General features: G+C 38.2%; 1 protein-coding gene across 3 annotated transcripts; it reads left to right on the top strand.

Moving 5' to 3' along the window:
* Nucleotides 1–201: 201 nt before the first annotated feature.
* Nucleotides 202–20,576, top strand: LOC147075310 (uncharacterized). 3 transcript variants are annotated; one of them, XM_085942763.1, is made up of 4 exons: nt 205–322; nt 4,202–4,516; nt 19,328–19,594; nt 19,923–20,576. In XM_085942763.1, exons 2-4 carry the CDS (start codon nt 4,465–4,467, stop codon nt 20,048–20,050), a joined length of 447 nt encoding a protein of 148 aa, XP_085798889.1. In that variant the 5' UTR covers nt 205–322; nt 4,202–4,464; the 3' UTR covers nt 20,051–20,576. The 3 variants fall into 3 exon arrangements, with proteins under 3 accessions (XP_085798891.1, XP_085798889.1, XP_085798888.1); XM_085942762.1 differs by having other exon boundaries at nt 242–322; nt 19,328–19,634; nt 19,861–20,565; XM_085942765.1 differs by having other exon boundaries at nt 202–322; nt 19,328–20,576.
* Nucleotides 20,577–21,204: the final 628 nt, after the last annotated feature.

The following is a 21,204-nucleotide window of genomic DNA, read 5'->3' as shown; positions in this document are numbered from 1 at the left end:
ATGGATATTTTGTCTAAAAAAAACAAAACGTATCCCACATTTAATTTTTTGAAAATGCAGAAAATTATTGGTCACTCAACGCGTACTATATTTTTTGCCGAAATACTATAATTTTGAATGCAATGTACTATAATTCCACTTTCAAAATATGGCAACACTGATTGTAGTTACAAGTATATTAGTCTATGGTAGTAGCAGTCTATGGTAGTAGCGGATGTTTACGAGTGAGTCACGTGTGTGCATGTCATTGGAGATTTCATTAATCCTACGGATATTTTTAATACCTACATTAAAACTACTACGGTCGTGCTTCAAGATAGAGGTACGTACATACCTACTAATAATTGTATGCTATTCAATCGCTTCTTTCAATTTTCGAAGTGACCGATGACTATAAAAATGCAGTACATAATGGCGCATCGTCAAATAAATGGAAGGGAACCCCAGAAAACATACCCATTTTTTTGTATGAATCTGTGAAAAGTTGAATACATTTTCATGAAAATTAAATAGTTATGGCAAATAGTAGTGTTTAAACTGTAGTTTGGGTACTTACCTGTTATTATTATGTCAAACATAAGTCATTTTCTGTTCTCGTGACGTTACAACAGTGCATTGTTGCCATTTGCCATCTTTGTCACCCAACACGCGTTGTGTTGTCTGGTTGAAAATGTTTTCAAAATAAAAAAATACTGAGGAATTTGGCCGCGAATTTAAGAAATTCCGTTTAAAAAGTCGAGAGCTCTTGTTATTTATTTACTTGTTATCTCTTCCAGTCTAAATTATTGGTACCTTTTCGTGTCTTCCGAGATACCTATCTAAAATTTCCTTTCCAAAATCAGATGTCATACGTTATGGAATTTAGTATATTATTATATTAAGAGCATCGTCAGTGAGACGGCAAATAATTTTCAACAATAGGTGGAACGAAATTTCGCACTCGTTGCCAATCGGAGAGCGATAGTGACCTGTGAGCACGTCAATTTGTTTTTTGATAGCGTCGGAGGAATATATTCTTAAATCGTGTAAAGATGATAAAAACGTTACTCATTTAGGTAGTCGAAAAAGAAAACATGTCAATGAATATATTATTATTATTACTAATATAACAATAAACATAACATTAAATGGACGCATGTTGAATTTTTATGACAGATTATGTTTTGTTCCGCACGCGTCGTTTGCACAATCTGCGCGTCGCGTAGTCACGATATTTTTAGACCATGCCTCAGCTGAAGTATAGCCTTAACAGCAGTTAAGAGAACATTGAGTGTGGGTGAGCTTGTAGCCGCAACAAAGCATTATTTTCTAAATTGGCGCATTGCAATATGGCGACATTGTTTATACCCGCTATCTTTATGTTTGTCCGTTGACGTTTAGCAATATCTCTGTTTATCTACAATAATTCAGTGATGCACAACCTATTCGAAAGAAGGGCCAATTTATCCATTTTAAAAACCAAACCACAATCTCAACAACCTACTGTAACTTAAAAATAACTGATGTTCCTAGTAGTTAGTACTTATTCCATATAATTTAATTGTGACCAGTGGCGACCGGTGAGTTATTTTACTGGGAGTTCACTTTTTTCACCTTTTGACTGCCGTAAAAAGGCCTTTGCCTTCATCAAAACTTCACCAAAAAATAAAAAATAAACTATTGAGAATATTATCATCAACAATGCCATTTATCAATTAATTCCAATAAAAAAATAGGACTTCTGCTAATGAGAAGCAACATATTAAGGATTGGCTTACTTCAATAACAAATTAAGAAAATAGGTGACCTGATTTAATGTGGCTCTTGAAAGCAGTAACTCATCAAAATTGACATTATTTAAGCATGTAGCCGTGATATTTTACGATTTCCACCCTACCACGCATATTAAACCCCCCACAGAGCTAGTTTGGAGAGATATCATACTTGATAAACATTGTGAATTTAGTTATCAAACTGAAAAAAACTTGAAGTTTATTTTTAAATTGTACTTCGCCTAAATTTGAGAAATGTTGTCAACATGTGCGGAAATTTAATATACGTACTGTGAAAAGAATTAATTTGTATAATAATATTGAATAAAAATTGTCAAACAATAATTGTACGTGTGATACAAGCTGTATTGTTTTAAAACCGATGAAGCCATATTCGGGCCGGGAGCGACTGAAACTGTCGCTCCGGAGTACGCAGAAAAAATATTTACATATTGCTAGTCCACGAGGCAGACGACGCTCTTTCTCATTGCAAAGAAATCGAACTGGGCGCTTAGGTCGAGCGATGTCGGTTATCGCTCCCATCAACATATAATATTTAAAATAGCCGGTTAAAAACACATATTAGAATTTGTTTTTTGTATATGAATCAATGACTACGGTAATAGATCAGAACACTTTTAATTAATCAAATATAAATGAAATACTTATTTAAAAAAATAAGTCTTTTCGCATAAATTGAGTTGGTAGGTGTGCACCGCTCCAGCGCTCTCAAGGGAGCATCGCCACTGATTGTGACCCAAAATAAATGCAATCTTACTCTTATTTATACTAAAAAAATTAAAGACATCATTATTATTTATTGAAGACGTGAACAATAATTAAATACAGGTAACCCTCGTTCATTGTGACACGGGTCGAATGTGAATTCATTATATCGCAATCTATTTTTAATAATATTTTTGTATTCCACATTTTGACATGTGCCATGACACGTGTCAGGAATCATCATAATGAGGGGAATCATGTATACCAGGGGTAGTCAACCTGGTCCCTACCACCCACTAGTGGGCGTTCCAGCTTTCATGGTGGGCGGTAAGGGTTTTAAAAAAAAATTCATTATATTTTCTTAAAATTCCCCTTGACAATTAGATATACAGTATTTAGTTTCGCCGCATCAACCTCAGGGATCACATTAATAATTTAATTACCTAATTAAATCATCAGACTTCATGCGTCTATGTATGCAAAGTATAAATAAAAAGATAGATTTAACTACGGTAAGTTGTTTGATAAAGATTTATTCTGCCAAACTTAGCGAAACTTTCTCCTTTATAAATCACCATTACTGTGGAACCGGTGGGCAGTTAGAAAATTTTACTACTAACAGAGATACAAAAGTGGGCGGTAGGTATAAAGAGGTTGAATACTCCTGATGTATACAATCAAATTATTTGACAGTTATCAGCAAATTTTACACAAGTGCAAACAGGCCATGCGAAGTAAACAGGTGGCTCTCATGGTGCAGTGCGTAAGACGCTGGCCTTTCATCCGGGAGCTCTGGGTTTCTTCCCGGTCACAACAGGACACAATATATTTATGTGATTTTCTCAAAGCCTGGATGTTTGTGATTGTTTCACTTCTATTACTAAATACACTACTGTCATTGGGCCTCTAGGCCTTTTTTAGTGTGAAAAAGAATATATAAATATTCTGTATGTAGGTATGTAGATTCTTTTTTGCAATGTGGAACAAAATGAACATTATTTTTTCAGCTGGTTATAGCAAAGTTATATTACATACTTTTATTTGATGTGTGACGTTTATTTTGTTATTAATTTTGTTTAGTAGGTATATTATGATGTATTTTCATGCTTTAAATTGTTTTGTTTTTCATTAATGACTCTTTCTTTAAATTTGTTAGTATAAGGCCAGAAATAGATTGTTGTCACTTTCATGTGAGCTCATGTGGTAGAAATATTGACCAGCTACAAAAACATTGTTTTATTGGCTACTTTTTTTGTAGCTCTCTTCCAATATCCTCCCAAGCTTCTTAGCAGATAATAACAATTATGTTCATAATTAGGCGATCTATGATTGTACATTAATCTTGTTCTCTGACTTTTTGAATTAAAATTTCGTCCATGAACACAACAAATCCAATATAGACTAATAGCAAACCGCTAAAAACAAAGGTACGTGAGTTTAAATTGTGTAAATTGATAGAAAATAAAAAAACATTCTATCACGCATGAGGCTGGTCGTGTGACCTCATACACGTGAGGTGACTTCAGCACGGTTTTGATTCATTTGAATACTCACCAAGCAAACCACACTACACCTTTTCCAACAATTTGAGTTTGTCACTCGCGTGACGTGATAGCAATCTATTTTTGGCTAAAATATCTTACATTAAATAACGAATGTCAAATGAATGTCTTCAATTAAAAATTTAAAAAAATAATTTCAATAAACCTTTGCACATTTTTCAGTGAAGATGCCGATTTGGAAAGACGTAGTAAAAGCGAGCGGTCACTCGACGTGGGTTAACGCTCCATCTGATCTCGTGGAACTCACCAAACATCATTCTGACCATGTCCATATCGACTCGAAGATTCCGTATCCAGTTTGGAAGATATTTGAAGTTCAAAATGCTAAACTGTAGGCTAAATTTCTGCTGAAGAAAGCCCAGTATCATAATCCGACGATCCTTGAACTGTTCCATGACACGGAGATCTCTAATATACCATCGATAATGGAGAACAATCTGGATTGGCGGCGGGTCGTGCGTGCTTTGTATGGCGTCGGTAAGTACGAAGTACAGTGGCGGCCGGTGATCATAAAATTAGGGAGTGCATGCAAAGACATGCATTTTCCTTTTTGTGGAGTGTAGAGTGGAGGTAGGCTTATGCTTAAATATATAATACATCTTGGGGGGGGGGGGGGGGGGGTTGAGAAACGAAACGACGCTCACATTCACCGACAGCATTTATTTATTGTCAAAGTTATAAAGTCCAAGCTTCTGGATATGATAGGTACGAGGGTGGGTCAATAATTCCTTAGAAAAAAGCATTAAAACAGTTTTTATTTTTGTATTTTTTTTTTATTTCTCAACATAATCTCCTTGGAGCTCAATACACTTGGTTAGACGTTTCTCAATTTTTTTTAAACCGTCAGAAAAACAAGTTTTCGGAAGGTCCTCAAAATAAGCATTTGTCCGATCGATGACTTCTTCATTTGAAAAAAAACGTTGTCCACTTAGCCATTTTTTTAAGTTTGGGAAAAGGAAAAAGTCACTGGGGGCTAAATCTGGCGAATACGGTGGGTGGTCGACCAATTCGAACTTCAATTCTTCAATTTTAGCCATTGATCGTAAACATGTGTGAACACGGGCATTGTCCTGATGAAAGAGGATTTTTTTCCTGTTTAAATGAGGCCGTTTTTCTTCAATTTTGTTTTTTAGCTGGTGCAATAAAGATGCATAATAATCCCCTGTTATTGTTTTTCCTTTTTCCAAATAGTCAACGAAAATAATTTCACGTGCATCCCAAAATACAGTAGCCATAACCTTACCAGCTGATTTTACGGTTTTCGCCTTCTTTGGACATGGTTTGCTTTCGCAATCCACTGCTTTGACTGTTCTTTCGTCTCGGGAGTATAGTGGTGTATCCATGTTTCATCTACAGTCACAAAGCGACGAAAAAATTCATCCGGATTGCGTTGCATGAGCGACAACAGGGCTTTAGAGGCCACCACCCTATTGCGTTTATTGTCGACTGTGAGCAAACGCGGCACCCATCTTGCAGAAATATTTTTCATGCCCAATTTGTCATGTAAAATAGAAATGACGCTACCTTTCGAGATCCCTGTAACCTCAATTATCTCACTCAACTTTAATCTTCGGTCACTTAACACCATATCGTGGATTTTATTGATCATTTCTGGTGTAGTCACCTCTACAGGACGTCCTGAGCGTGGTTCATCCTTTGTTGATGTACGACCACGTTTAAATTCATTTAACCAGTTATAAATAGTTGCAAGTGAAGGAGCAGATATGCCGTGAACTAAATCCAACTCATTTTTTATTTCCTTTGCTGTTAACCCTTTTATATTAAAATGTTTAATAACAGCTCTAAACTCAATTTTCTCCATTTTCTATTTTTCCATTTTCCACAAGCAAATTTTTTTTTTAAATGTACGAGAAACACACAACAACCCGACCAATCTGATTGAAACTTCGCAGCATACTGAATCGGTAGTGCCGCTGCATGAAAACAAACCGCTTACAGTACTAGTCGCGCCACCTGTCGGCTTTTCTAAGGACTTATTGACCCACCCTCGTATGATGCAAAAGGCATACAAACTCTTTTCGATTTTTATTGTAATACATTTCATATGTGCCAACGTAGTTTCCACGTTTGACACTCCTAACTTCCATAAATTATAACTGATGCAAGTATTTTAGACAATATGTCATTGGTACAAAGCCGTAAACTCCTCATTTGTGTAGCTCCGATAGGTAGTACGCGGGTCATGGTAGGTTGAAGTTCACATACTGACGCAATTCGGGCATATCTTATACTCCCCTTTCGGTTATTTGCATCCCACATTCTCCGCATATACCTACGCGCTGTATCATTTTGATAAATACTATGGATCGGTGATTTTTCAACGGGATATAGTTACTATCTGTTAAAAAATTGCTAATACTTTGTACACCTCGACTCCAGAATTGCACTCCAAATGGGACTGATTTGAAAGACGTATTCAAAATGAAAAATACTTCGGTAACACGAATATTGTATTTGATAGAATAATTTATATTTCTTTTCTTCAATAATTGACATTGGAAAATTGCTTTGTTCATCTTCTTAAAAAATATTTTATCCTCTTTTACGTTCAAAATAACGCTCATACTCCACATACACTATTGAAATACCTAATATTGTAGAAATTGTTACAATGTAACGCTTTTGTTAAATAACTACTTCTCTTAGAGTAGTATAAGTAGATACGTAAAAAAATGTAGTATGCATCTTATATTATGTAAAGGTTATTAATAGTTTATCAATGGGTGGGAATTAATCGCACAATGCAATAATCAAAATTCACAAAAAAAAAATAACTTTAACATTTGGAAAGTAGTTTTCACATATATTAAATGATTTCAAAAATAAATAGATGAAATCACATAAAATAGTTTGTTTCACAAAACAAAAATCATAAATCACTCATTGTAAATATAAATTCACTCAATTTTGACAACTGCACACATTTGTAAAATTGTTCATCACAAAGAAAAGGTAGAAATTCACAAATGTCAAACTAATAATTGTAGCAGCAATACAATTTATTAGAAGGCAATCGCAAAAATGATGCTTAGATGTCAATATAATTAATGTTTAACGCAGTAATATAAATATGTGTATATTCATGCTGCTGTTGTTTATATATTATTTGATGTAAATCTACAACCAAATAATACCACCTAGGTATATCTTTTTCGGTTCATCGATATAAATTTTGGTAAATGTGGCGCAGATGCCGTTATAAGATTGTATAAGTATCATTTTTGAACTTAACCTAACCTAACCTATTCTAACGTAATCTAACCTAATATAACTTAACCTAACCTAACCTAACCCAACTTAACATAACCTAACCCAACCTAACCTTTTTTTTTTTTTTTTTTTTCGGCGGGGGGAAATCTTCTTAAGACACCACCAGCAGTCAGCGGCGACTGACTGTTGGTAGTGTGGGATTCTTACCCACTAAAACCCCCCTCCTCTTCTCAGCTGCCCCCCCGGAATCCGCTTTTATGCATTACTTCAGGGAGGCAGCTATGTCCTTGCCTTTTGTTAGGCCACTTCTACCTGTTCTCCTCGCCGAGATCTTTCGTCTTCTTCTTTGGTCTTGAGGACGCACGATGCGAATTCTGCCCATGCTGACCATGCAGCTGTGCTTTCCAGCATTGAGGAAACCATGTTCGTCAGCGACATTGCTTCCTCGCTGACAATCCCTTTCAGGGTGTTTCTGGCTTCCTCCCAAGCTGGGCAGTCAAACAGCGTGTGCGCAGGGTTATCGTCATGGCCTCCACAGTGATGGCATTCGCGGGTCACTTCTTTCCCTATCCTGTAAAGGTAGTTGGAGAAGCATCCATGACCAGTGAGCATTTGGGTCAGGTGGTAGTTCAGCTCGCCGTGTTTCCTTTCGCACCACGCGTTTAGGTTTCCGACGAGCTGATGTGTCCACCTGCCCTTTGTGGAGGCATCCCACCTTTCTTTCCATTTTTGCATGGTCAGCTCCTTAGCGTCGACTTTTTTTTGACCGTTGTACACTGCTTGCCTTTCTTTGGCAAGCAGGTCTATGGGCGGGGTGGCAGTCAACACGAGGATGGCGTCCTCCGACACCGTGCGGTATGCCGAAGCGACTCTGAGTGCACTTCTTCTTTGCACCCTTGCCAGAGTGAGCCTCGTGCTCTCTATTTTCGTGGCATCGGCCCATATTGGGGCGCCGTATAGGAGGACGGAGTGGACCACTTCGGAGTAGAGTTTCCGTCTCTTTTGTTTTGGTCCACCGATGTTGGGCATCAGCCTGGCAAGGTCTTCTGCAATTCTCGTTGCCTTGGACGCCGCCTTTTCTGCGTGCTCTGCAAATCGCAGCTTGTCGTCGATCTGTACTCCAAGGTACCGTAATGATCTGGAGAACGGCACCTCGAAGCCGTCGACCTCAAGTTTTGGCGGCGCCAGCTTTCTGCGCCTTGTGAAAAAGACGGCTTCTGTTTTATGGACAGCGAGTTCGAGCCCTCTGCTGTCAAGCCATCTTCTGACTTGTCTTATAGTCTCCTCTGCAGCAAAGCGTAGTAGCTGGGTTGTTTTAGCTGTGACGAGGACGGCCACGTCATCGGTGAAGGCAACCAGAGTCGCTTCTTCGGGCAAGGGGATTTTAAGAAGGCCATCGTACATTACATTCCACAGAGCTGGCCCAAGGACTGAGCCCTGTGGAACACCCGCCGAAACGTTACGTTGGCACTTCTTGCCCGTGCACTCGTACTCGAGTACTCGCTCCGTGAAGTAGCTCTCGACGAGCCTGACGATGTGCACTGGTGCGCCGATTTCGACAAGCGCGTTGAGGGTTTGTTCCCAATTTGCCGTGTTGAAGGCGTTCTTGACGTCCAGTGCAATCAACACGACGTGCTTACTTGCCTTGACACTTCCTTGCCAGGCAAGTCGGATCGTCGCTACTACCTTCGCTATTGCATCGATGGTAGATCGACGAGGACGGAAACTGTGCTGGTTGTGTGACAGTCCTTTGTCTTCATCCTCCAATGACACCTAGAGTCGCTGAAGGATTAGTCTTTCTAGCAGCTTTCCGGCTCCATCGAGCATGCAGAGTGGTCGGTACGAAGATGGGCCAGGTGGCGTCCCTTTGCCCTTTGGTATGAGAACTAGTTTTTGCCTCTTCCAGGGCGAAGCGAAAGTTCCTTCCCGCAGACATGTGTTAAAAACCACCAGCAGCAGCTCAGGGTCAGTCAATTCGATTCGTTTGATAACCGCGTTTGGAATGCAGTCTGGTCCTGGTGCCTTTGCGGTTTTTATGCGCTTGGCAGCTATAAGCAGTTCTGCTTCGGAGAATGGGCTGATCACCTCGTCCATCGCAGCACAGGAACTTTTTCTGGGCTGGTGCTGTGGAAAAAGGGTGCTTATTACCGACTCCAAATTGCCCGGACCCTGGAGGTAGGGATCTACGACTGCAGTCCGGAGCCTCTTTCTTACAATTTTGTAGGGCATGCCCCAGGGATCTTCATTGACTGAACTGCACAGCTCGGCCCAGCATCTTGCCTTGCTCTCTTTGATGGCTCTCCGTAGCGCCTTCCTGTGGTCTTGGTGATTCCGTTGGAGGTCGTCGTTGCTAGGTCTCCGTTGAGCCCGGCGTCTGGAGGAAAGGCATTCGCGGCGGAGCTCAGCAATGTCTTCGTTCCACCAGTAGACTGGCCGTCGCTGGTTTTGGCTGCTACGTCTGGGCATTGAAGCGTCACAACTGTGTTGCAGAAGGTCATTCAGAGCGCTGGTAATTTCCTCAGCACTAGCACTCTGTGGTTTGCTTAGCACCGCACTCCTTCTTTCAGCAACGGCCTCATCAAGTGCCGTCAGGCTGAGCTTTCGGACCCCCCAACCGGTATTTGCGAGATTCGGTTGGAGTCTGGTGAAGCACGCTTCTAGATCAAAACTGATATAGCGGTGATCGCTGTGGGAGTATGCGTCTAAGACTTGCCAATTTCTGATTACCCCCACGACCGATTTGTCCGCAAACGTGGCATCAATGACCGAACCGTTACTGCCTCGGACGAAGGTGTGACGACTACCAATGTTAGCCGCATGTAAATGCAAGTGAGACACCATCTCAGAGAGCAAGACTCCTCTTCTGTCTGTTGTCGATGAGCCCCATTCTGGAGCTTTTGCATTGAAGTCTCCGGCAAGGATTACAGGTAGGATTGACGTTTTCACGTCATCTTCGAGGCGTCTGAGGTCATTTGCGAAGGCGTCTATGGGAGAATTGGGAGAGAAATAGCAGCTGTAAAGTCTAAGCTTTTCGATCTCTACCCATGTCCAGCCGCCTCCGTTATCATAACCGACGCCTGTGATGCGTAAGTGAGTAGTCGGCACGTAAATTGCAGACCTCGAACCTGAGCCTGAGTACCACCGGTTTGGGGCATTGCGATGCTGCTCAGAAATTATCACGAGGTCTGCTCGCCGCTCCTCAGCTATCTGCACCATCAGGTCCTGGGCAGCCTGGCAACCATTCAGGTTAATTTGGAGGACTCGGATCATTTTTTCTTTTTCTTGTCCTCCAATGCAGCTCTGAGGGCTGCGCAGTTTCTGCTCCCTGTCTGGTGATCGCAGCTCTTTTTGAGGTTGGCGCATGTCCTGCAATTGGGCTTGTTTGTGCAGGCGGCGGCTTTGTGGCCTTCCGTCCCGCAGCGATTGCACTCCTTGCTTCTGTCTTCAGGGCTTGTACAATCCGCTGCGAGGTGCCCAAATCCATGACATTTGAAACACCTTGGGAGGTGAGCCCGAGGTCTTAGTCGGCAGTTCACCCAGCCGATCCGTATTTTCCCTCCCTTGACAAGGTCTGCGGACGCATCTCTAGGTAGTCTGACGACCGCCAACTGGGTGCCACTAAAAGCAGGCCTAAGAGAGATGACTTTTGCATCCTTTGCCATTTGGGGGGACGCAGCCGTCAAAGCTTCCATCAGCTCGATGGTATCAGTTGCTCCGTCGATATCACGAATTTCGACAGTGACGCTGGGGGTAAGCTTTCTCACCTGAGCACCTTCTCCCAGCGCCTTGGTGATTGCGTTTGCGAGCTCTTCGGTTTGGCTTGTGCCTCTTTTCATTTGCAGGAGCAAGTCTCCACTCCTGGTTTGTCGAATTCCTGCTACCTCGAGATTCTGGAGAACAACGTTCTTCCTGATGCGCCTGAGAGTCTCCGCGTAGGAGGCGTTGCCCTCAGCTTTGACTTCAATTGCGTCGTTTCTGGGTCCAGGAAGTTGTCTTGTCTTCTCTTTTCTTGGATTTTCTTCTTTCCCTTTCTGGGACTTTTCTTCTTTTCCGTTCTTGTTTTTAGAGTCTTCTTTTCCTTTTAGGCCATTTGGTGATTTCCTCTTTGGTATGGATTCTTTTTCCCCCTCCTTGGCCTTTTCTGCTTTGGCCGTTCTCTTGGAAGTGACCTTGCGCCACTTTTCCTCTTCTTTTGGAGACCCAGCTTCCATGAGTGATGAATTCTGGGTAGCCTTGGTTTTTAGCTTCGACCCAGTCTCAGCCACGTCTTGGCAGGTGCCCGTGTCATGCTTGCGGAGGTCAGCCAATATCAATACCGCATTGGTGATCACCGCTAGTCCCTCCTTTATCGGGGCGTGGACGTTGGTTTTTTCCTTGATGTACGCCATCAAGGACGTGACCTTTGCCTCCAGCAAGTCCACCGTCTCCCACATCTTCGTTGTATTTATTTTTGTTTTATAAGTGTCCATAGTTGATCCCACGAGTGGCAAGGGAAGAGAGGTCCATCCGACCAGAGCCCCGCATAGCCGGATAAGCCAGAATACTCAGAGGGGTTGGCAGGTACCTCTGAGGGATCGTTTGCAACCTGTTATTTTGCGTCTACAGGCCACTCATCCAACAGCACGATGCCTTACACTATATCTTGGGTTAAAGACGTTGTCTGTTCTTAGTAAGCTGCCGAGGCAGCGGGAGCCCCCCTACCACGACAAGGTGACAGACGCAGGGGGGAACCCAACCTAACCTGACCTGACCTAACCTAACCTAACCTAACCTAACCTAACCTAACCCAACCTAACCTAACCTAACCTAACCTACCCCAACCTAATATTAGGTACCTAATAATATAATCTTAGATTGTGATAATGAAGTATCAAAATCTATGAGCTTTTCAAATTTTAAATTAACAATTATTGGATCGAAAAAAAAAACCTATGTGCCGACAGAAAAAGGTATTTATTATAATTGTCTACTGGAATAAACTGTTTTCGTAAAAAAAAAAAATCATAAAAGCTCATGACGGCATCTGCGGCACAATTACCTAAGTTTTAATTAACGTAACTTTCTAAATAGGTATTTATAGTATTATTTGAATCTGAAAGTAGGTGCCTAATACATACTTATGTTTTGCCAAAATATTGTTTAAAATCATTAAACCTAATTTTCATAGTGTTTGTATTCTTTTACGATTAATTGGTTACAATAGTATATTGATACGTGAAGACTACTTTTTCCTTAGTGCAAATCGATCATTTGAGTGTTGTAGTTGATTTGTGAATATCATCCATTTCCGATGTGACGAACATCTTTTTAAATGTTGTCAGCGCTTTGTGAAAACAGTCTATTCAATTGTGCGAATATATATTCCCCTTTATCAATTACTTACTTACAAGTTTACTTTGCTCTAGGCATAATAAAATTATTTAATTTTTAAAGGTAAAATAATTATAAAATTGGTATTTGTATGTTGAGATTGCTACACCTAACTTAATGAACACAATATCACTCTAATCGATATTTTGATCGATTCAATATTATATGGCAAACAACGTAGCATTTACCTCATAACGTACGAAATAATAATATAATAATTTGAAATATTACGCGGGAATCTTGTACCGACTTCAAAAGCGTTTGTTAGTTGTTGTGCGAATGTTACCAACCGCACATATCACATTGCTGTCTTAAGATACATGTAAACCATACAATATAAATTTGACCGTATCCGGAAATTTGTACGTAAACGGTTCACCGCAGGACGTGAAAAATGAGCTTATGTAACATTTAATCAAATGACGAGTTCTTCGTTGAATATTTCACCGTGAATACATTTGTATGTATGCTACAACATGTGGAGATGTCTTTACTAGGTTAGGTTAGGGTTAATCTAATTGGAACAGTACTATTTGCAAACTATCGCCGCATTTTGTAAGATATGTACAAATGTATTCCACTGTGAAGTGTTCAACGAAGAACTAGTCATTTGATAAAATGTTATACGAACTCATGTTTCACGTACTGCGGCGCACGAATAAGTGTTCCACTATGAACTGCATACGTACAACTTACATGTAACCAAATTTGACATGCAATTTTTGCTTAAAGATAATTTTATGCACACTCATAATTATAATATGAATTCACAGTAAAATAAATTTTTCTCATTATTTGGTATAATTTATTTGTCAAACTCCACGGTGTGTCAGTGCAATGTTTTTGTGTATCCATGATTTTCTTAGCACCATCGTAAATATCATTCAAAAGTAGCTGGGATTGATGTCGGATGTGAATCGTACTAAAACTGTGTTTTTTTTTTTAAATTATAGTAATAACTGTTTTTGGTAGATTAGTGTCAATGATTGACATTTATCAAACATTGTCAGTATTTGGTGAACCTACTTTGTGTAATTTTTGCAGTAGAAGAAACGGTTGTTGGCCAGTATTCCCTGTCTATTGATTCAGATTTCCATGAATGACGTTTTTCTCATGTAGAAAGACTTGAACAAAATTAAAATGTGAGTAGTCAAACTAGGAATCCTGCACACTCCAGTCTTCGCCATCCACTACCAGGATTTTTGAAAATTAGTCCTGCAATGTTCCCACTGCAACCTTGAAAGGCGTGGCTAATTCATTATACTACGTTATATGCACAAAAGAGTGCGGAGGGACTCCGGTATATTTTAAAATATTTTTACGGTTGGTCCGGGCCACCGTCAGAATGTAAATGTCGAATGTCAAATAAGCGTTATTAGCCAGGAGCCCACTTTTATGGCACTGGTCATTTGCCTATGCTGTCGGTTACAGCTGACACGATGTCATTGTCCAGAGGTCGACACCGGGAGGCGCATATAGCAATTAACAGTGTTAATCGTTATTTCTCATGTCCTACTTTCCCATTAATACAACCGAGTTGTCGTGTGATCTGTTTTCAATATAGAAGCGTTTAAATGTTTCTACTATACTGACACGAACAGAAACGCCGACCTTCAGTTAGTGTTTATGGCGGAGTATGGTTTAACGACATAACTATACAAATCTAGCCTTGTAGTCAATTCTACTTCTCAATAGCCGTGCGACAACCTCACGACAAGGTACAAACAGGATATATAAGTTCCATGGTTCTAAACTATGGAAGGAGTAAGAATGAAATGGTCAAAAAAGACCATGAACAGGTAACCAGTAGCGTAATCGTTTAGTAATAGGAAGTAAAATGTATGTTGTTAACCTTTTCTTTTGTAAATGTAATAAAAATTTTACGTAAAAATTTCGCTTTACAAAATCGAGACTGATCGAGTGTAATTGTAACACTGTGACCACAGGCCTCGAAATGTCACGTCGTGAAATTTCAACGCGATCTATTTTGAATATAAATTTCTGGGTAATCTCCATAAAACTTAGAAAATAAGTTATGGGGGAGATTGTTTGCGTAAAATTTGAAAGGTACATGCTTGAATAATTTTTATATAAGTAATAGAAATGTATGAAAATTGGAAAAGAAAATTCAACATTTATAAATTTATGCACTGTATAATTATGAGCAGTAATTTTTAACACTAATTTTATTGAAACAAGATAGAGGCAAACTATCATTATAAAAATACTGTAAACGCGTACCTATATTTATAGACGCGTAATTATAATTATAGATTTTGTTAATACTATAACTCGCTAACTATAATAAATATTATAAAAGTAACAATTGGAAAAACTTGAGATTCTGGTATAGATGGGTTTCTACCCATAAACAATAATAAATCTTAGTCGCATCCTAGGTAAATAAAGGAATCAAATATCGCAACTAAAAACACAAATTAACGAGCAACCTTGAACTTTAAAGAAAATCTATTTCGATCAAATACGCGGCCCAGCTGTGTTGACTTGCGAGGTAAAAATAGATTAAAGGTTGCATTCAAATTACTATGTAAAAGTTACCATGAAAGATTAAATAGGTTAGTAACTGCTCTTAATTAACATCTTGTTAGAATTAAGCATTTATATACTTAAGTAGAAATGTTAAGTATAATATTATAGTATTTTTACGTAATAATATTCGTCCGAAAGGTAAATATCGAATGAGAAAGTTTTTGCGAGACCAAACAGTTTTATTAAAACTTAGTAAAATTCTATTGGCCTAAAAAGGCCAAGAGTGGTGGAAAGGACCAGGACGTGGGTGTCAACCTTTCGTTCTGACGTTTTAAAATTAAAGACTGCCATTCCCTTATCTAGCACACGAATACCTATTCCGATACCTCATTGGAAAGCTAAAAACTTTCCCCTTCGTTTGAACACGAAAAATTATATAAAATCAACTATTTTGCTTACGTCATCGTAACTGCGCATTTAATAAACTTGTTCTAGAGGGTGTTTAAAACACCCCTATTGGGACTTTATTTTGCGAAAATAAAGTAGAGTAAATTTAACCCGACTAAAGTAGAAGATATCTCTATTAGAAAGTTGTCAGGAACGGAAGATATACGTAAATTTATCTCATGAGAGAAAGGGATATATCTTCTTTCCTTTACGGACTGTTTCCTGTTAAACCTCTATCCAGAGGGTATAAAAGGTGACATCTTTTTCCGTAAATTCATTAGTTTTCTACACTTCTCACCAGCGATCTCCTACAAAGCAGCAGTCCTTCCGCGGATACGAGACATGGTTCTCAGTAGCATTCGTGAAATTTACTTACAATAAGTCCTCATCGGCGGGCAGAAAGTAACGCGAATACCACGTATCTGCCGGTAGTGACGCGTCGCGGAGTAATTTCTTTTTCATTACGCATCATACGAGGTGACGTAATCGGAATAAATTACGTGATCGGATTTGTTTTATTAAAACAAATTAATAACCTCAGTTTGTAATAATAAATTTTACAAATCTTTTCGGAATTATAAAATAAATTTTTGAAACTTTATTAAGTAAACATAATTATAAAAACAAATTTTAGTAAATAAGTTTGTAAACATTAACAAACTTTTTGTAAACAAGTTTGTAAACACAAATAAATATTTGTAAACATGCTGTGAACATAAATAAATTTTATAAACAACAATAAAATAAATTCTATTCTTTTTATAAACCCAATACTATGTAACTAAAGAATAATTTATATTTTTTTTACGGGAAAATATTTCGTGAAATAAAAATATTCAAAGAATATCTGCGTATACATTCTCCGAGTTAGGTGTGACTTTTTGGAAACTTGTGAAAGATTTCACAGAGACCCTATAGTGAACAAATAAATAGTTTACTGACACTTTAATGAGATTTAATTACGGGAACAATGACAGTTAACTTTATTGTGAAACCGTGAACTCTAGAACCTGAATAAATTCGGTACCACACCAGCTGAGAGTTTTATTTGGGAATTCAAAAGTTGTGATACTACAAAGGAGATCCACCCTCCTAGTTCATCCCTAGTCTCCTCAGTGACGGCCCGGTAGCATTATTGAGCTAGCCGTGAGCCGGGTCATGTCAATACCCTGATCCATCGATCGTATTACAGATATTTGGTGAAAGAAATTTTACCGTAAACATTTCATCAATACGGGTTTAACATTCTTGTGATTCTTCGATTTACCTATTAGCAACGGTTGTAGTCTATATTATTTCCCTGTTGAATTGGCACAAAACCAGTAAAGAATGGTCACACATTTTTGACTGATTTAATTTGTACCCTGCTGTAGTATTTGAACATGGTGTCGTTAAAGATTTGCTGGGAATTAACCACATGAAACACTTTTTGACCTTTTCATTTTGTGACTTTTTTATAACTTTACTCTCTGAGCACGTTAGATGATTAGTAAACCGCATAATATTTTCACTACAAAATCAAGTAATGAGGTGCCAATATGACTTAGGTATATGTTTTTGGAGCCATTCATCATATCCAACTTGTCTTTCAATGATAACACAACAGGATGTGTCATTTTCTTTGGTGTTCCACAGCAAATTTGCAAGACCGTTGAAATTATTTGGTTTATACAATTTGGATGATGGAGATCCTGATAATGGAAGTTCTACTGTAAATTCTGTAAATTGAATCCAATTTTTTTTAAATTTGAATACTTTTCTTTGTTCATTAGACTTCAAAAGTATTTTGGAAGTATTATTTTTAAGAAGAATTTCATTTTCTCCATTGATAAAGTGCCGGTCATCATTATTTCCTCAACACTGAAATTAGTGTTCTCAACAAAATTGCTTGTCGGTCCACCGCAGAACCTTGCCCGGAACAGATTTAGAGAGTAACAAGCACCGTTTTTTTAACCAAAAGCAACGTTCGCTGTCAGCTAACCATGACGTTTTACGTCACATCTATTGGAGCAGCGTATGTCAGAAATGTCGCACGTAACTCAATACAACGTATCAGCTTATAATATTGTGGGTCCCAGGTACGAATCCTGGGTCTGGCAAATTCGCATGTAGTTCTTCAAAGTGTACTCGGCTTAATAGGTTGAGTGAGTGGCTAATATCTATTTTTCATAAAAACAAAAATCTGTCAACTTCCACTCCTGAAGGCCCATGTTATCTCCTTACGAATGAACATGGTAAAAAAAAGCATAGTAATCATCATCATCATCAGCCTGAATCTATCCACTGCTGGATGAAGGCCTCTTCAAGCTGCTTCCACTTCTCTCGGTCCTGTGCGTTGCGTTGCCACGTACCTCCGCAGAGCTTTATCATTTCATCGATCCAGCGGCCTCTAGGTCTATCTTGCGGACGTTTTGTACCTCTTGGATACCACTGGATGACTAAATTTGTCCAACAATTGTCTCTTCTTCGAGCTGTGTCCAACCCATTTCCATTTGAGGCTTTTAATGAACTCTATTAAATCGCAAACCTTTGTTTGCTTCCTTATCCACTTATTCCTCTTTTTGTGCCCAGCATGCACCTCTCCATACCACGTTGTGCTACTTTCGTTTTTGGATCTATCTTTTACTTAGGGTCCATGTTTCACACGCACATGTGATTACGGGAAGCACACACTGGTTGAACACTGCGCTTTAGGCACAGTGGAAGGTCATATTTGGAGACATTATTTAAGTGGCCAAAAGCACTCCAGCCTAGCTTTACTCTGCGAAAAATTTCATCAAATATACATCTATCTACCATAGCAATAATAGAGCATAATATTGCTTATGTTCGTTATTGTCAACAGCGTCGTTGTCCTGTTCAGCTAACGTTTAAATAATGCCACACACAACTTACATGGTAATGTATGGCAGTGGCGAAGAAATCCACCCTAAATAAATAGTCCACACTAGACTTTGTCAGTCAAACGTGTTTGTTTTCATTGAAATAAGACTGTAATGTGTGATAGTGTTGGTTAGTTTTTAAAATTCATTTAAACCCTGTGAAACCCAAGTCAATAGATAATAGTCAAAAAATACTGGTCCATCTATAAAATATCTAAATTTATGCAATTAAATCATACATAACTTTGGATATTTTATAGATAGAATAATATTTATATCTATTATAGTTTGGTTTAGGCAGGGCTTAATGAATTTAAAAAAATTAACCAATAATATGGGTACCTAATATGTTTTCTTAATCCAACGAAAACCAATAATTATGTATGAATGAAAAAGTCTGCACAATTTTTTCGTATCGCCCAAAATATATCAAAACTAGTATGGTTTGGTTTTGGCAGGGTTTAATTGATTTTTAAAAACTAACCAATACCATTGCAAATTGTAGTCTTAGTTCAATAAAAACAAATACGTATGATGGACAAAGTATAGTGTGCACTATTTATGGCGGATCTTAACAGCCTACCTCCACCCTTCGCTACCGATGTATGGGGTGAAAAATTAATTTTATTTACATCGCAAAAAGGAGAGTACATTACAAATTTAATGCATGATCATGTCTTTGATTTTTTAGCTGATGTGTTCATGAATAAGATTTTTACGTGTTAAAAAATAGGATTCCTTTAATATTGAACTTTTCCATGTAAGGGTGTGTCCTGTATAAGTCATTATCAATGGCATTTTAATGTCAATTTACTATTACCCCTTACATTATAATAAATAACTCTAAATGTTGGTATTCTCCTTGCAGGTGTGAGTTTCGCAACGACTGCTGAATATGCCAATAAGTACAGCAATGGATTCAACACAAAGAAGGCGATGATTATCGCCGACGTACTGGTGAAGAAGAAGAGAGAATACTCGAGAGGCTTTCCGCCTTCCGACGTGGACACCACCATAAGCTTCGATGACAACGTCGTCGTCAAATATAGCGATGATGAATTCTATCCCAAATATGTGGTCTACTATACAGGACCGACTAAAACGAGTCGGTTTGACAACAGTTATGATGATGACCGTCCTGATTATGACAGTCTTGATGCTTATCGACCGCTAAAGTGATAAAGTGATAAATATTATCAAACTTAGGGTAGGTTTGTATCAAAATATTAGCACTTATTGTAACAATTACACAAAGTTGGCTTTTATTGTTGCAATAAGTGCTATATTTTAACAGCACATATCTTGCTGCTGTTAAAATATCGCACTTATTGCAACAATAAAAACCAGCTTCGTGTAATTGTTACAATAAGTGCTAATATTTTGATAGAAACCTACCGTAAGTTTGATACTATTTATCAATTTAGTGTTCGATAAGTATAGAATAGACCCACTGATTATGACAGTTCAGATAATGATAACTATGATGACAATGATCACGATGGTTACGATTACTTTCAAGAATATTAGTATTTTGCGATTGTCAAAAACCATAGTCCAAGTCGGGTCGATTGAGTACGGTGATGTGGTATGAGTAGGGAATCCGATCCCGGACAATTTTTGATACATATGAATCCCAGGATTAGTAAGCATAATCCCCAAACTTTCGGGATTGATATTTTTATCAATCATAATCAATTGACATGTATGTAGTTACGTATTAGTACCTGCACATGTCATAAATGTCACAGGAGGAATTGCCGGATGCTCACGGGTAATAAATAAGCATGTTTTGCTGCTATACGCAATCGTAACAATATCAGAAAATAATAATTCCGATTATTAAACCAGTTAAGACGCCACGTACGTGCAGGTACCCACTTGTTTCTACGCCAAATTTTAGGAATTTATAATTTTCTCATTGAATTTAATTATTACTTAATTAACACAATATGTATCTACTAATGGATAGCAATTATTGCTAGCATCACGGAATGTTTGTGAATTTTATTATGTATTATATTTTATTGTCAACACAATATGTTATTTTTTATTTTCATTGAACTTCATTTTGTTATCTTTTCTGTAATAAATAAATAAAACTGATTTACTTTCACATTAATATTTCTTTCTTTCGACCATGTCGGATCCAAAGAAGATCATATGGGCCTCTACGGAGTGGAGGTTTGTATTAACAGATTTTGTTGTTGGGAGAAATGGACGTCAGTCACATGCTCAACCTATTAGGTCCATACTCTGACTCATACACAAATTGAAAAACAATATGACGTGTACTTTGCCAGACCCAGGATTCGAACCTGGGACCCACGATGCTTAAGCCGCGCGGCCATCGTCATTTATATTACAATATTATTTACTCTGTTAAATCTATGTATTTACAAGACTGAACTGTACACGATATTAATAATTAATATTTTAAATAGTAGGTAGGTATAAATTAAACTGGACATTTTTTACAAATTTTTATGCTATTTTAACATGTTTTTCTTAGCTCGTATTCTTCTTTGTCCAATGGTTGTTTATCCAGTACAAATCTTGCATTCGATTTTTAACTAACTTCCTGACTAGCAAGACATTTGAAACTTTTAGAATATATTATCGGAACATGACGACAAACTAAATTATTAATATATACCTACGTGCGTTACTATGGAAATCAAAATGACATTTCAGTATTCTGTATTTGTTTGTTGCAAAATAGCAAAAAAATGATTAGTTGACGTGGTT

Source organism: Rhyacophila brunnea, unplaced genomic scaffold (assembly GCF_057557595.1).
Source record: "Rhyacophila brunnea isolate RB1 unplaced genomic scaffold, BYU_Rbru_1.0 scaffold_15, whole genome shotgun sequence".
NCBI lineage: Eukaryota > Metazoa > Arthropoda > Insecta > Trichoptera > Rhyacophilidae > Rhyacophila > Rhyacophila brunnea.
Note: the sequence above shows the minus strand (reverse complement) of the source record. Positions and strands in the feature narration are given on the sequence as shown.